Source organism: Panicum virgatum, chromosome 4N (assembly GCF_016808335.1).
Source record: "Panicum virgatum strain AP13 chromosome 4N, P.virgatum_v5, whole genome shotgun sequence".
In the NCBI taxonomy this organism is placed as follows: domain Eukaryota; kingdom Viridiplantae; phylum Streptophyta; class Magnoliopsida; order Poales; family Poaceae; genus Panicum; species Panicum virgatum.
In genome coordinates this window covers 12820252-12835628 of record NC_053148.1, presented here as the reverse complement: position 1 = coordinate 12835628, position 15377 = coordinate 12820252, and the positions used below count along the sequence as shown (strand labels likewise).

The 15377-nt window shown below is 46.7% G+C and overlaps 2 protein-coding genes and 1 non-coding gene across 6 annotated transcripts; 2 read left to right on the top strand and 1 right to left on the bottom strand.

The window, feature by feature from the left end:
* The first annotated feature begins 2503 nt into the window (after positions 1 to 2503).
* Positions 2504 to 6959, top strand: LOC120669984 (polyadenylate-binding protein 2-like). 2 transcript variants are annotated; one of them, XM_039949930.1, is made up of 6 exons: positions 2504 to 2751; positions 2825 to 2924; positions 3887 to 3957; positions 6083 to 6274; positions 6388 to 6503; positions 6615 to 6959. In XM_039949930.1, exons 1-6 carry the CDS (start codon positions 2659 to 2661, stop codon positions 6655 to 6657), a joined length of 615 nt encoding a protein of 204 aa, XP_039805864.1. In that variant the 5' UTR covers positions 2504 to 2658; the 3' UTR covers positions 6658 to 6959. The 2 variants fall into 2 exon arrangements, with proteins under 2 accessions (XP_039805864.1, XP_039805865.1); XM_039949931.1 differs by having other exon boundaries at positions 2535 to 2751; positions 2831 to 2924.
* A 371-nt stretch (positions 6960 to 7330) lies between these two features.
* LOC120670951 (ADP-ribosylation factor 1-like) lies at positions 7331 to 15179 on the bottom strand. Of its 3 annotated transcripts, XM_039951143.1 has the most exons (7): positions 12266 to 12534; positions 11578 to 11771; positions 8473 to 8982; positions 8256 to 8346; positions 8041 to 8156; positions 7806 to 7931; positions 7331 to 7676 (listed from the first exon to the last, which is right to left on the bottom strand). In XM_039951143.1, exons 3-6 carry the CDS (start codon positions 8527 to 8529, stop codon positions 7812 to 7814), a joined length of 384 nt encoding a protein of 127 aa, XP_039807077.1. In that variant the 5' UTR covers positions 8530 to 8982; positions 11578 to 11771; positions 12266 to 12534; the 3' UTR covers positions 7331 to 7676; positions 7806 to 7811. The 3 variants fall into 3 exon arrangements, with proteins under 3 accessions (XP_039807077.1, XP_039807076.1, XP_039807075.1); XM_039951142.1 differs by lacking the exons at positions 7331 to 7676; positions 7806 to 7931; positions 8041 to 8156; positions 8256 to 8346; positions 8473 to 8982 and adding an exon at positions 14372 to 15165 and having other exon boundaries at positions 11331 to 11771; positions 12266 to 12431; positions 12500 to 13588; XM_039951141.1 differs by lacking the exons at positions 7331 to 7676; positions 7806 to 7931; positions 8041 to 8156; positions 8256 to 8346; positions 8473 to 8982 and adding an exon at positions 14372 to 15179 and having other exon boundaries at positions 11728 to 11771; positions 12266 to 13588.
* On the top strand, positions 9089 to 9160 carry TRNAD-GUC. Its single transcript has one exon. It is a non-coding gene; the product is annotated as a tRNA-Asp (tRNA).
* Positions 15180 to 15377: the final 198 nt, after the last annotated feature.

Genomic DNA, 15377 nt, shown 5'->3' with positions numbered 1-15377 from the left:
CTTTGGCTTCAAACCGAATTGATCTCTCATCACCTCAGCAATCTTGGATGCCCAGTCGATCTGCTGACTACTAGCTAATGCTGCCTGTGGTGCTGGTAGAATCAACGGCAAGGCTACCGATGCTGGCTGGACATTTGGTGTGGCCATCGGCTGTGCAGCCGATGCAGTTTGTGTGACTTGCTGAGGGGGTTGATTGGATGGTGATTGGTAGAGCACCATCTCATTACCATGATTGTTCTGCGCTGTCTTCTGATTAGGTTGTTGCTGTGCTACAAGAGGCACGTTAACGTGACGCACAAAACCAGTCGCAAGATTTTGAAAAACCCAGGTGACTCCATTGGCATGAGGAACTCTATTTGCCAGGACTTCTGTAGGAGACTTGGGCTGCAGCATCATCACCAGATTCTGTTGTTGAGGTATCGGCCATGGGGCTGACACGTTGCTTGGGCTTGCTAGCGAAGGTACTGACGTAGGTGTAACCGCTGGTTGTGAAGCTGGTGCTGTATCTTGAGGTTGAGTCGGCTGTGCAGCCGACGCATTGACTTGCTGATTCATCGGCTGAGAAGCCGATGTGCTTGGTTGCCCTGTTGGAGACGAAATCATAAATTCTGGAGGCATACCAAGACCGGATCCCAACCAGCTGGGTATCCTGGCATAAAGCTCCCCTGTGCATATGTAGTCATTGGCGTAGAATTGGTGTACACTGGAGGAATCTGAGTTGACGCTACAGTACTAATCAGCTGTGCATCTATGACACTCTCATCCGCACACGCTTGAGGATGAATTTGTGAAGTGCCAATAGCCGATCCAATAGGAGAAAAGACCATATGACTAGCCTGATCATAAGCCGGTCCCACAAAGCCAGGTGTTCCCCTATCTTGTAGCGTCTTGAGCACAGCGTTGTGAACGTGGTTGGCCATGATCGGAGCATGATTTACAAAAGCATATCCAATCGTCTGATTCATCTGATGTATCATCCTGTCCTCCTTCTGTGATTCTTCATATGATACAAAAAGTGGGAAAATTGAATTTCTTGATTACTTCCCCACTTCTGTTGGTGCTGAAGGACAAAAGGCACTGCTGCTCAAAAATATCTGTGATTGCTTTAAGTTCTGCCTTGTGTTCTTCCTTCAACTTCTCCTTATCGATCGGGATCGGGTTCTATTCAGAAACCTCTGCCTTCTCTGACATCTTGATGTTTCTTGTCCCACCAAGCGTGCCAAAAGATGTGTTGACGCGAGATGATCACACACCAAACCCAGGAGCCCCGTACGCCAAGCCCGGACTGCACTTGATTTGAACCAAGGCGTGCCAGTCAATTTGACCTGTAAATTGATAAGGAAACAACAAACCGTCAAATTTAAGAGTGTATCGGCTGGATTTCCGAATCACTCTTACGTGGGTATCGGCAAGGTCCTGCCGATACAGAAGACGACAAAAGATCGGGTATGATGAGCGTGTAATAAAAGCGATCTATAAGGGATCGGCAATGAGCTGCCGATGCCGATAAACAGCTAGACGGCTAGATCTAAAGCCGACACGTGCCGAGTAATAATGTACAAACTCACGAATGTATGGATCTGATCAAAGTTAAGCTTATGATTCAATCTAATCGGCTTTACAGGGTTTATCATGGTAAACAAGGAGTTTACAGCCGATTAAACAGATCACTAAGCCGGGTAGTTTGTGAATTAATCTAAACGAGAAAACAGCAATGCGCCCTAGATCAAAGCTTAGATAAATTCGGTAAATTTTAAATAGATCTGAACGAAGCGACAGCGATGCGCCCGGAAGCTAAAGCTCAGATTTACTCGGTAAACAAAAACTTACCAGCAAATCAAGACACTCGAATGTGAGACGTCCTTGATCAGCTCGAAAGAACTCGCCGAAAAGAAAAAGGAATGGCGATGTCGCCAACGAGAAAGTAAATTGCAAGTAGTAAAGTTTGTTTGTTTAGATGTGTATCAATCTTTACAATAGTCCGAGGGCTCATATTTATACCCCGCGCTAACACAATCCGAGCCGATTACGGCAAAATACGATTCTATTCTAAGAAATAAAAACTACTTCTAAAAATAAAATAACCCTTGCTAAACCGAAGCCAAAATATCTGGTCAACTCCTTCTCCTTCGGTCAGCAAGATCTTTGACCGTGGCATACGATCATCCTCCCAAATCTACCGATCGGACAACGCAGAACCCTTTCTCCTTCACAACACGCCTCCTTGACACATGCCAAAATCTGGTGTCAACAGAACCGTGCCGGGTTTGGGCCAGGCCAAAATTTCGTGCTTCGTGTCGGGCTTGCGGGCTGCAGCCCAAATGGACATCTATAGTACAATGCTAGGCTGGGGCACCGAAGAAAAGAAACCCTCACAAAAAAAAAAGATTGAGAAAAGTAACGTGATGGGCCTACTTAGCCCAAACCACACCCCAGCAGGCCAAGCCAGTCCATGTCCATCCTTTGGTCCGACACGCTCCCGCCGCGCCTATATAGCCCGCGAGGACCCGACTCTTTCCCTAATCGGCTAATCCCCGCCTCCACCGAGTCCTCCCATAGTCCCATCCATCCCCCTCCTGAAACCGGATTGGGGCGAACCGGACCGCATCAGAAGAGGTCTCGTCTAGCAGCCGAGTTCGCACGCCGGCGCGGACGGCCATGGAGGACGAGGAGCACGAGGTGTACGGCCAGGAGATCCCCGTCGACGGCGAGGACGTCGACATGTCCGGGGCCGGCGACGACGCCGCCAAGGTCCCGCTCCGCACCCTTTCGACCCCGCCGCCCAAACCCTAGCTGCTGTGCTGACCCGTGCTCGCGTGCGCAGCTGCAGGAGCTCGACGAGATGAAGCGCCGCCTCAAGGAGATGGAAGAGGAGGCAGCCGCGCTCCGCGAGATGCAGGCCAAGGTCGCCAAGGAGATGCAAGGTTCGGGACCCCTCCCTCCCCGTGTGCGCTACTTTTCCTCTTGAAGTGGCAAGATCCGCATCTGAAGTAGGGTTGTTGCCTTGCATATACTTGTTTGTAGTTGCGAATTAGCTGGTTCAACTGGGACTAGGTAGCAATTTGATGCTCTGGGCTGCTTGTTTTCGTTGATGTGCGGACAATGGCAGTAATGCAGGGTGGTTGGGAAATTTGTCTTAACTTGTATCTCCTTATCAGTAGTTGGGAATTGGCAGGTTGAGTTAGAAGTGATGTGACGTGGACACATGGTGTGGACTGTGGTCGGTTTTATTGCTGCTTGTACATGGTATTATGATGTGGTGTGGTCGTTCTCGTTGCTTCATGGTTTTACTGCTTATCTATAGTAGGGTGGGCTGTGATATTAACTTGTATCTGATTATCAGTACTTGGGAATCTGCTGGTTGTTTTAGAAGCCATGTGATTGTTGTTTAGGTTGATTGTTCTGGTTTCTGCATGGATGTGAGCACATAATGTTACCAGGTGAAATTATTGGTTGGGTAGTTTTGTGTTTAATAGGCTCGGTGTGAGATGGGTGATTGTGACATACATCTCTGTTTCCCATCATGTTTGTCAACCCCACTCTGTTATCATGGTCTCCTTGTCACTTAGGGTCTAGAAGGCTCATCATGATGATGAAATTCCGAGATTACTTTGTATTTGGTATCCCCTCTATTTTCCATTGCAATAACCTCAGCTTTCTGTTTTAGCACCTTTGGAGTTTGTCCATACACAAGGGCATGTTTGGAATACGAACATATGTGCAATTGGTCGTAAACTTTTGGATTTAGTAACCCTATGTATTTGGATCCCAATCATCCCCTACCCAAACAGGCCCTTAGCATTTGTTTGTTGCATTTTGTAATAAGATAAATATATAGACATTAATTCCTTAGTTCTCACAGACAATGATTGTTCTTTTTCTGTAGGTGTAGATCCTAATGCAACCACATCTGAAAACAAAGAGGAGATGGATGCTCGGTCAGTATTCGTTGGAAATGTAAGTTTTATCTCTCTTCCCTCTATATAATTTAAGAGGACTAATGTACAATTCAATATTTTATACCTATGGCTTTGCGTATCTCTGACGATTCACGTTTTGGTCCTCGTTACCAGAATATGTTTTTTCGAAATAAAGATATAAAATTGATATTCATGTGCTGACTATTTAAAAATATAATATTTGGGTTTTAATAATGATTTTCTTGTTTTTGTATTTGTTTTTAATCACTTTCAGTATAGAGTATGTCTCTGTGGGCAGGCTCCATTAGAAGTCTTATTTCGATGTGAGGGTTATATTATTTTTAGTTCCTGCTGCAAAGTTCCATTTCATTGAACAACAGGACTGTCTGTCTTACTGTATGTTAATGATACAAATCATAAATTTGTCTCCTTTATCTTTATCTATTTCCTTTTTTTCTCTGTTGCATTGATTGTGCAATGGCAATGGTCGCAGGATAGTCTGCTGTCATCAAGCCTTTCAATCAAAGTTTTGGCATCTGGTTGAATCTCGGCACAAGTTCTAGTGTTAGCTTAATCGGGGGAAGAAAAAGAGGAAAAATAAAAAGAAATTCTTGAAAAAAGAAAAGAAAAATGGGGAAAATCAGAAAAATGATTTGAAAAAAGTAAAGAAAAAAGTATAGAAAAAAAGAAAAGATAGAGAGGAAAAATGATATCATAGACTAGGAATTATCCCCCAAGGTAGCCAGCAGAGAACATGTCAGGCACATTCCTGGTACTGATGTGGCGTGATATCATTAGCCATTTACTGGCACGGTTCATAGGCATGACATGTAAGTTTGACCTCACATTTATGCTGAGTATACTGTAATCATTGTATGCTTCTATTGATATTTTGCCTGTTGGGATTTTACTCTTGATGTTTCTTCTGCTATTTTGTATGTGTTTTCTCCTCTTTCATACTGAAACATTCTTTTCGGCACTTCTGAATCCATCTTTAAAAGAAGACAACTTCTATCCATTAGTTTGCTTTGTGTGATCTCTGAACACTGTTCTTCTCAACAACCCAACCGTATTTTTGTGTCTTTTTTGGCATGTCTTCATGGCTACATGGCATTGTATAAACAGTAAACGTAGCAGGATGCCAAATCATATTATAATAAGCTTAAGCTAAAGCCCCAGTGCTTCACGATAGATGTCTGTATGTCATGCGTCCCTGAAGAGAACTTCTCCTGATTGAAGGTTTCATAGTTTGACAAATTATAGACAAATTATATCCTAGAAACCTCTCACTAAAGCTCACACTCCATTTCGTTTCATAAAAAAATATCATGTTTTAGGAAGATATTCATATAGGTAAGTGTTTACTATGGACTGGTGCTAGTAATGGACTCTTTTGTCTTTGTTGTCATTAGATATTATGTTTGTGGACTATATGCAACTGGGGGTTTGTAATTTAGTTTGTTTTATTATGCATGTACAGCCTAGGTTTATCATTCTCAGGGCCTTCAACTATGTAATTAGTGAATCTCCTGGTATAGCATAAATACATGTTTCTTTTCGAGGTAAAGCATTATGCACATGTTTCTGGCAAGTTGCATTCATTCATTCAGCCATATGCTGGCTGATGCAAAGTAGATGTTCTGTATAGTTGAAATAGTTGCCCTCAAATTTAATAAGCAATTTTGATGTCTGCGATTTGGTTTGTTGTGCAGTGGCGATGTGGGATTCATTTTGTTAACTAACTTTCTAACCACCTTAGAGCATCATTTAATCAGTTTTGGGACTTGGTAGGGATAAACATCACTTTTTGTCACCAAACTGTAGGTTGACCCAGATGGAGTTTATAGGAATGATTTTCAAGAATCAAAGTGACACCTGGACAATTTTGAGTTAGTTCTGGTGCAGCATCTCTCATATGATATTTTGGAATAGCTGACTCGTGACTCATGTACTATTTTCGTTTAGAACAGTGACAACTTATGAATGTAAGAATGTTATGAGTGACTTTGTAGATGCTTCACATGAATTATTTAATGTCTGCAAAAATCTAGATTCAGTGTTGTCTTATTTCAGTTGCATGGTTGTCTTCAGCTGATTGATTATTGAAGTGTGGCGAACTGGCAATACAAATCCACTCACTTTGGGTGCAATCACAAGTGCAGGTTGACTATGCATGCACTCCAGAAGAAGTACAGCAGCACTTCAATTCTTGCGGAACTGTCAACAGAGTGACAATACTGACTGACAAGTTTGGGCAGCCTAAAGGTTTTGCTTATGTGGAATTTGTTGAAGTTGAAGCTGTTCAGGAAGCTATTAAGCTGAACGAGTCAGAGTTGCATGGCCGCCAACTCAAGGTGCGAATCTTGGTGCTTCTTGCTTTCACTAAGTACACAGCTAACAATCTATTTACATTTTTTACTCCATTGACATTTGCATATTGACGTTAGTACCTTTTTTTTCTCATCAGGTGGCACCAAAGAGGACTAATGTTCCTGGGATGAAGCAGCCCCGCGGCCGAGGTTTCAATCCCTACCATGGCCACCCCTACATGAGGCCATATGGTTATAGTCCTTATGGCTATGGGTGAGTTGTTAACTGTTTATTCAGCTTCATGGCATGTAGACTGTCTGAAACAAGAAGATACTGATTTCGATCCTCCCTTTTCTAACATCCCCGTTTATTTTGTTGATGCAGGAGATTCCCCAGATTCCGCCGCCCTCGCAGACCTTATTTTTGATTCTCAGGTCTCCATAGAGTTGTCAGCACATGAAGCATAGTCGGTTCAGATTCAGGAGGAAGCTGGGCCTTATTCCCGCTTTCTGTTATTTCATAGCGTAACAACATCCCGGGTTTATGTTCCCAGACATGTTTTCGAATTGACGATGCTTAAGGCTTGTACTGTACTGTATTGTTGTCTTTCAGTGACGGTTGTGCAAAACAATTACGATTTGGTTACACGGAAGGTACTATTGTGATGTTGCCGGGCTGCTGTTGCTGCGATAGCGTGCTTTGCTTAAATGAATGTGTATGTTTGGAATATGATTGTCTTTAGGCTGATGCTTTGTTTCTTCACTTTATCGCATCTAAATATTCTGTTCAATTAAATCTGGTGCTGTCGAGGAACCCAATCCTCGGGTGCCTGGTCACCGTTCCTCACTGAGGCCTTTTTGATATATATATATAATATATATATATATATATATATATATATATATATATATATATATTAATCCCCTTCAATCCATAGGTATTGGAAGGGATTGAGGTGGAAATTTAGTTCATTTTCTCCAATCCATACACGGATTGGGAGGAAATATGTTTATCCAAAGTCCAGACAAAGACCCGACTTAGATGCCGTCCATGTAATCAGGCCCCTGCCGACAATCTTGCAAAGTTGCAATCACACGAGCAGCCAAATCATTCCCTTTTTTTCCTTTAGAAAAAATAGCAGATATGCTCGATAAAATGGGCAATTCTCCTGTCAATTAAACAGGAACACAAGTGAGCAAAATCAGTTCGAATCAGCATTCGATCCTCTGCACGGCAACGCAGCTGCTATTGGCAAAAAGCCAAGAGCTAGAAGCGGACGGCGCTTCCCCAGGCGTGCGCGTCCTTGAGCGTCGCCGCCAGCCAGCCGAGCCCCTCGTGCAGGCCCTCGCCGGTGAGCGCGCAGGCCCCCACCACGCGCGACGTCCGGTTCCTGAGGTCGTACAGGCCCAGCCGCTGCCCCACTTCCGCCGGTTTCATCGCCCCCTTCTGCGCGCAGAACAGAAAGAAGAAAGGGGAAAAAGAAATTCAGAGTCTGATTCAGAGATGAGAGCTGGATAGCTATCAACGTGTTCTGTCTTCTGTGCCTCGGTTAGGTCGGATTGGATCGCCAGTTACCATGTCCTACTTGTTGGCGGGCACCAGGATGACGCTGTTGAGCATGAGCGGGTCCTTGACGATGGCCAGGAACTCCTCCCTGGCCGCCCCAATCCGGTCCCTGTCCATCGAGTCGACCACGTATATCTGCACCGCAAATGGGGTGAAAAATCTTCAGCACGGCACGGCACATCGTGTCTCGTTCAGAGTTCGCAAGCAGGCAGCACTGATGGCAGGCTCTGAATTCAGACGATACCAAGGCGTCCGAGTTGCTCAGGTACTGCCTCCAGAGCGGCCGCAGCTTGTCCTGCCCTCCCACGTCCCAGACCGTGAAGGCCACGTTCTTGTGCTCCACTTTCTCCACGTTGAAACCTGCAGGGATCGAGCAACCAACATTTGCGTCAACTCGCAACGCCTGTCCAATCTCCATGCTCGCAGCGTCGCTCCCGGTATCTAGCTACAGCAATCTACCGATCGTCGGCACCGTCGACAACACTTCGCCGACGTGCAGCCGGTACAGGATCGTCGTCTTGCCGGCGGCGTCCAGACCGAGCATCACAACCTACATTGGCACCAGGACAAGGGAAGGAACAGAAAAACAACCGAGAAAGAATTCAGAGCCACAAGTAGAGCTTAATCACGGTGTCGTCTGCAGCAATGGCAATGGCAAAGGAGTGGTGTTTGTTACCTTCACCTCTTTATGGCAGGAGTTGTCGAAGAAGAGCTTCATCAGAGACTGGCCCATGCTCGCGTCGGTGCTGTATTGCCCTGCGCCGGGTCCCGTCGTCTTCTTCCTCGCTCCTCCCTGTTCCTGCGTCCCTGCACGAAGAGTTCAGAGCCTTTTTTGCGCCGCTTGCGTTGCAGCTCTCATTCTGGCCGCTTCATTTGCTCGATTTTTATTGGTCTTCAGGGATGATTTGATGAACGTGGAGCTGTCGCCTGTCGTGCGGTTACTTGCGGTTGAGGGGGATCGACGGTGGTGATCATGCTGCCCATGTCGCCGACTTGTTTTCGATGGCATCCCGTTGGTGTTTTGTTTGACATACCGACGGGGAATGAGAATCTGCAGTTGGTTCGACAATCGACATGGGAGCACGAAGGCACACCGGACACCGGACGCTTGCTGTGCTTCCACGGCAGATGGCACCGACGGTGTTGTCAGCTCTAGATTTCTTCGAATCTGATGGTTACCAGGTGTCTGCCACGGAGATTCGTATGCGTCAGCCAGAGAACAGAGTTCAGCTATGTATGTCCGTCCAAATGAAGATGTTGTTATTTGTCCCGACCAATAAGCCAACAAATAAATCGTTGTAGTATAGTGGTGAGTATTTTCGCCTGTCACGCGGACGACCTGGGTTCGATCCCCGGCAACGGCGCAATTTTTTTTACCCGCACTAAATCAGAGAGTGATGCTCTTCAGCTATAACCAATCCTTTTTTAGATATGCACTTTAGTTCGTTCAAAGAGGGAGATGTAGCACTGCAACTCTTAACCTTCATTTTTGTAGCTAAAGGACATTGAGAAGTTAGTTCGTGCAGAATAGTCCATGTATAAAGCTGAATCCCTAGATCCTATTGCGCTCATAAAAATTACACAGTGTGAATACTGAACAAGTTCTGAATGGTATCCGCAAAAAAAAAAAATGATAACTGTTGGCAGCATCTGGCCATCTGCCTTCACCAGTCTGGTCCTCGTCCGGTACCTCCGCCTGGTCAGAGCAGCGCCATAACGCCCTCGTGGGGAGAGGAATTATCCCCTTCGCCGGTGTCATCCAGTTCATCTGCTTAATTAGAACAGAACAGCGCAAACCAAGGCTCTCTGTTCTGTTGCATAAGACAAGAAAGTGTAGCAAAGTAGGATGCGTATAATGTGATCGATTATATTGCAATGAGCCTCTTGGTCGGTATATATAGGAGTACAAGACTTGGAGGGTAAGGTACCTCCCCTAGAGATAAAGAAGGCTATCACGGGATTACATCAATCCTAAACTACCATATCTAGAGTTGCCTAATATACTCTAACATCCCCCCGCAGTTGTAGCGGTAGCAACACGAACGGTCAGACTGGAGAACAATGGAGATGTATCTCCCTGCAGTCGGAACGCCGGTGCGAAAGCTTTGACTGGAGACTCATGCAGATGATAGCCCTTTAGTGTCGTAGTAGCCGAGGTCGAGGTGGACGTGGTCGAAGCCGTGGAGGGGCCGCGGGTCGAAGCGTCGTCGAGGTGCTCGAGTACGCAAACTCAACAGCTTCTTGCCGAAGATAGCAGCAGGACGGTGCGGCGGATGACGAAGGTAGACGGCGCGGTTTGCGACTTAGGTCACGCTCAGGACAGGGGTGGCGACGGCGCAGGTTGCAGCAAGTGTCGCGCTCAGATTAGGGGTGGCGACGACGTCTTCCTTCAGGAACATCGGCGGCGATGTCCGCGCGAGAACGGCTGGAGGCGCGGAGGCGGATCGTGTGCTTGCTTGACGAAGACCGGCGGCGAGTGGCGCCACCGCCTGAAAAGGAGACGACACCGATAGGGTGGCTTGATCACGAACGTCGTTGCTGCAGCCTGGAGGGCGCAGCAACAACCTCGTCCTTCGGGAGTGTCGATGATGAACGGAGACGAACGGCAGGGCGACGCAAACCGATCTTAGATCGGAAAAAAAATAGCAGCAGCATCAAGACTAACCTGCGGGTACAATCTCGGGTGCACCAAGTAATGCCCTCTCAAACCTTATCCTCATCCGCCGGTTGGCCAGAGGGCAAAGGAAGGAAGGGGCAGGAGCAGCCCGAGCAGCTCCTCTGCTCAGGTCGCGCAGCAGCCCGACGACCCCCAGAAGCCGCCCCCGCAGCCGCGACCTTGCGGACGGCGGCGTGGCGTTGAGGGAGGAGGGGAAGCAGGCTCACGGCGGCGCGTTGGAGAGGACCGGTGGTGGAGGGCGGCGGCAGCGCTGCGGCCCGGCGTGGACGTCGATTGGCGGTGCGGCGGCCCGCCGGCCCCGATGGTGCAGTGGCCTGGCGTCCCCGTGGTGATCCTCCGCAGCCACGCACTCGCGCTCATGGCAGCGGTGCGGCGGCGCTGGTAGGAGTCGGGGCGCCTGGCCTGATGCGCGGGAGGGGCGGGCGGATCCGGATGCGGAGCCGAGGGGGACGACGACGCGGAGGCGTGCAGGCCCAGTGGCGCCCCCATGGCGATGTGGTACCCGACGGGGACGTCGAGCGGCGCCGCCATGGGGCGGCCAGGGAAGAGGTAGTTCCTTCTGCTGTGCTTGACGACGACGGCGGCCCGGATCAGAGGGATCCGCGGCGCATCCTAGGAGGGCGCTGCCCCCGGCGGAGATCAATCTCGATCTCCCCGGGGGCGCGCGGGTGCTGTGGAAGCGGCGGCGCGGCTAGGGTTAGGATCTCGTAACCTAGGCGTCTGATGCCATGTAGGAAAGTAGGATGCGTATAATGTGGTCGACTGTATTGCAATGAGCCCCTTGGGCGGTATATATAGGAGTATAAGGCTTGGAGGGAAAGGCACCTCCCCTAGAGATAAGGAAGGCTATCACGGGATTACATCAATCCTAAACTACCATATCTGGAGTTGCCTAATATACTCTAACAGAAAGAACTCTGCTAGTAGTTGAACTCTCATCACTGCAAGCAACATGAGGCAGTATTGGTAAATTGAGGAAATTTAAACCTTTACCACCATTGTCAGCCTGAATCAGCTAATTTGGTGCCTGTTTTCCACCAAAATATTAACCTTTCTTACTTAAAGAACAAACGACGATTAATGGCTAGTTCTGCTAGTTCTTACCAGGAAAAGAGCCTCCCCTGCCACCAGATCCTGGATATCATCCAGGATGTCAGCACTAAACAACAACCCAGCTTGCACTTGACATGGCCAATTGTGCCAATTGCCGATGTCTCACAAGCTGAGGCTAGGTGTGGATTCCTTTTTCAGATGGTGATCATGGTGAGCCATTCAGCAGAATAAAAGCGTCACAGGCCCTGCATAGCACAATCAGTTCAGCAAAGTACAGTTATGTTATGACACTACCAATGCAGGTAAAAGCTCTCTGATTACTAGCTGCGTATTTATATCCTACAAAAAAAAAATGAGTCCTGAACAGTAAACATTCTTGAATTTAAATAAAAAATCTTGATCACTCCAGAAGACTACAGATCTAGAATGCAGGTCCTGAATGGCTCTTGGTCAAATAATTGTTCATAGTTTCCAAAGAGTAATAGAAACCTATGGTGCAGATAACTTGACAAAAAAAAAAGTAAAGGGAATACGGGTCCATAGTGATGTAAGACTAGACAGAATAACAAAGAAGTTTGTGAACACAATAGACGATTTAGGATTCAAAGATGCAAATCACAAACTAAACCAACTGTTGCAATATAGGCATTCAAAAGGAACCTAAACAAGTAAACATCAGGCACGGCATAACAAACAAACTAAACAGCAGTTTTACTACGGAGTACAGAATGTGCTTTACCATTGACCAATATGATGGCTGCTGATAAGTCACAAGTTCCCTATTGTTTAATTGAAATGGCAAGCATTCATAAGTTCAGAGTTCCGCAAGTTGAGGATGCTCATGAGTGTATGGCCTCATGTCCTTTTTTTCTCGAATATGTATGGCCTCATGTTCACCTGGGCTCCTGAACAATTAAGGGGATTCAGATTTCAGCATCGTCTTTTGCATTTATAATAGACAGATAACCATCACCTAGGAAATTTCGTCTCCATCAATCATAACCTTCTCATATGACACTGCAACCAACTTCTTTTCCACTGGATGTTTCGGCCAATAATTTTCTGGTCCTCTGAGCATTTTCCCATAGACATGACTCTGCATACATATTCGCAAGAACAGCATAATTTACAGAGCTCTTAGGATCTATACTGAAAAGATTCTTGGCTGCAGTTTCTCCAAGAGGCACATTTCCATGTATTTTACAAGCTCCAAGCATTGCACCATACATTGATGAGCTGGGTTCAGCGTTCATCTTCTGAACAAGCTTCCATGCATCTTCCAACTGACCTCCACGAGCAAGAAGGTCAATAGCAGAGCTATAATGCTCCGCTCTTGGATTGATACCATACTTGCTCATCATGGAAGTGAAATACTCTATACCTTTGTTCATAAGACCAGAGTGACTACAAGCAGACAGAAGAGCAAGGAATGTCACATCATTTGGCTTTACACCATCCTCCGCCATCCTGTCAAAAAGGGTCACAGCATCTTCTCCTAAACCATTTTTCCCACAGGCAGTAATAAGTGAAGTCCAAGAAATCACATTTCGGTGGGGCATTTCATCAAAAGCACGCCTAGCATCTGCAAATTCTCCAGTTTTCGCGTACATGTCAACTAGAGCATTGTCCAATGCTGCATCACCCATATGTTGCTTCTTGCACATATAAGCATGAACTTGTGTCCCAAATTTTATTGATGCTGTATTAGCACAAATCGCAAGCAAAGAACTTAACAGAACACCATCGATTCTTAAACCCTTACGGTGAATCTTACAGAAGAGCTTTATTGCATCTTCGCTGTGGTTTTTATCCATAGAGTACCCACTGATCAGTGCAGTAGATGAAACGAGGTCTGGTTCACACATGGAGTCATATATCACCCTTGCACTGCTCAAACTCCGACATTTTGCATAAGAATCAATAAGTGATGCAGTAACAATCTTGTCATCTGGATAACCCAGCTTGATGATGCAAGTGTGTATTAGCTTCACGTTGGAGAGCACACTCACTGCTCCACAAGCCTTTAAAGCACTTCCAAATGTGAAATGGTCAGGCAGCATTGCTGTCAAATTATTGATGTGAGTGATTGGCAATGGAAATCCAAACAAAAGGGTATCAAATTATCGAATGAAACCCATTAATATCCTAGAAGATTTCACAAAACCATTATCGTTTAGTTTTTGACTTTTTGGAAATATATTGGCTGATGAATTAGTCGTTGTTCTTGTTTCTTTAGTCCCCTTAGTAGTCCCTATACCGGTCATGCTTCTTGGATTATTTACAAGCGGTATTCAAGCTCTTATTTTTGCAACGTTAGCCGCAGCCTATATAGGTGAATCCATGGAAGGTCATCATTGAATTGACTAGTTTTTGAAATAGTTTTTTTTTAGCTTAGCCCAATTCATGCATGATTCCGGATAATCCTCTTAGTATGAATATACACGATAAAGAAATTAAAGTGGACTGAAGAGATTAGCGAGGAGCCATTGAAAACAATTAACATACATCTAGGCACCAATGTTCCCACAAAGAAATGTGCCATTTAGCACTTAGCAGTATTTTTTTTCGAGAATACGCAGGAGAGCTGCCTATCATTGCATTAAGAAGAAAAAAGAGTAGTTTCCTTTACAACACAGGCCACGAGGGGCAGCACTTAGCAGTATCAGTTATTTCATTTAGTCTACTTGAACGAGAGAAGAAATGTTCCATTTCCAGCACTTTGTTAATATTAGTGTATCACCTTTTCTTTTTCAGTAGAACTATGGAAGTATGGAACTAGATATAATGTGAGGTGCATAAGATAAGCAAAACTATTCATTAGTGAATAGCAAGATGTTTAACATACCATCTCTCAGCATTGACGAAAACAATCCAAGTGCATCACTGTACTGACTGCGCTCCACAAACCCCCTGATGAGGGCATTCCAAGACACCACGTCCTTCCTCTCCATCTCCGCAAACAGCTGACTCGCATCCGCCACCGACCCGCACCGCAGGTGCATGTCCATGAGCGCACTCTGCACGAACATGTCCCCCGCGAATCTCCCTTTGGCTGCACATGCGTGCACCTGCTCCCCGCTCCGCGCGCACCGGGCGCCCGCGCACGCGCTTGCAGCGCTTCCGAACGTGAACTGGTTTGGCCGGGTGCCGGACCGCACCATGAGCGCGAACAGCTCCAGCGCCTCCCGGGGCCGCCCGTTCTTGGCGTACGCGGAGACCATGGCCGTCCAGGACACCACGCTCCGGTGCGGCATCCCGTCGAACACCCTGCGGGTGGCCGCGACGTCGCCGAAGTGGGAGTAGAAGATGACGAGCTTGGTGCTTAGGTGGAGGTCCGGCAGCGAGGCGGAGGGCGCGATGACTGTCCGGTGGTGCACGGACTTGCCTTGCCGGAAGGCGTTGGAGCCGATGCAGCTCTGGAGCAGGGAGGAGTAGAGCGCGGCGGCGGATTTCTGGCCATTGACAAGGGTCATTGCGGTGCGCGTTATTCGACACCCACGGGTCTATCGCATCCTGCCGGTGTTGAGGTCGTGCGGGAAGCAGGGCCGCGGCAAGGTAGTAGGAGAAGGTTGCCGCAGTTGAGGTAGACGGCGGCGCCGGTGGCGGTTTGTTCGTTTGGTAGTATCAGTTTCGGGCTGGTTTTGAGTTTGGACAAGCTGGGGTTTTTCCAACTTTTCGAGAGAGAAAAAACAGGGTTTCTCCTAGTCACAAAATGTGCAATAGCCATGTTTTTTTTTCATTTTATTCCAAAATGAGGAATTGAGGATCCTCAATATTAATGCGAAGCTATTCGTGACAAATTTCAAAATGGTAAAATGCCATGCATTGGATTTTTCTTTTTCTTCGACTCG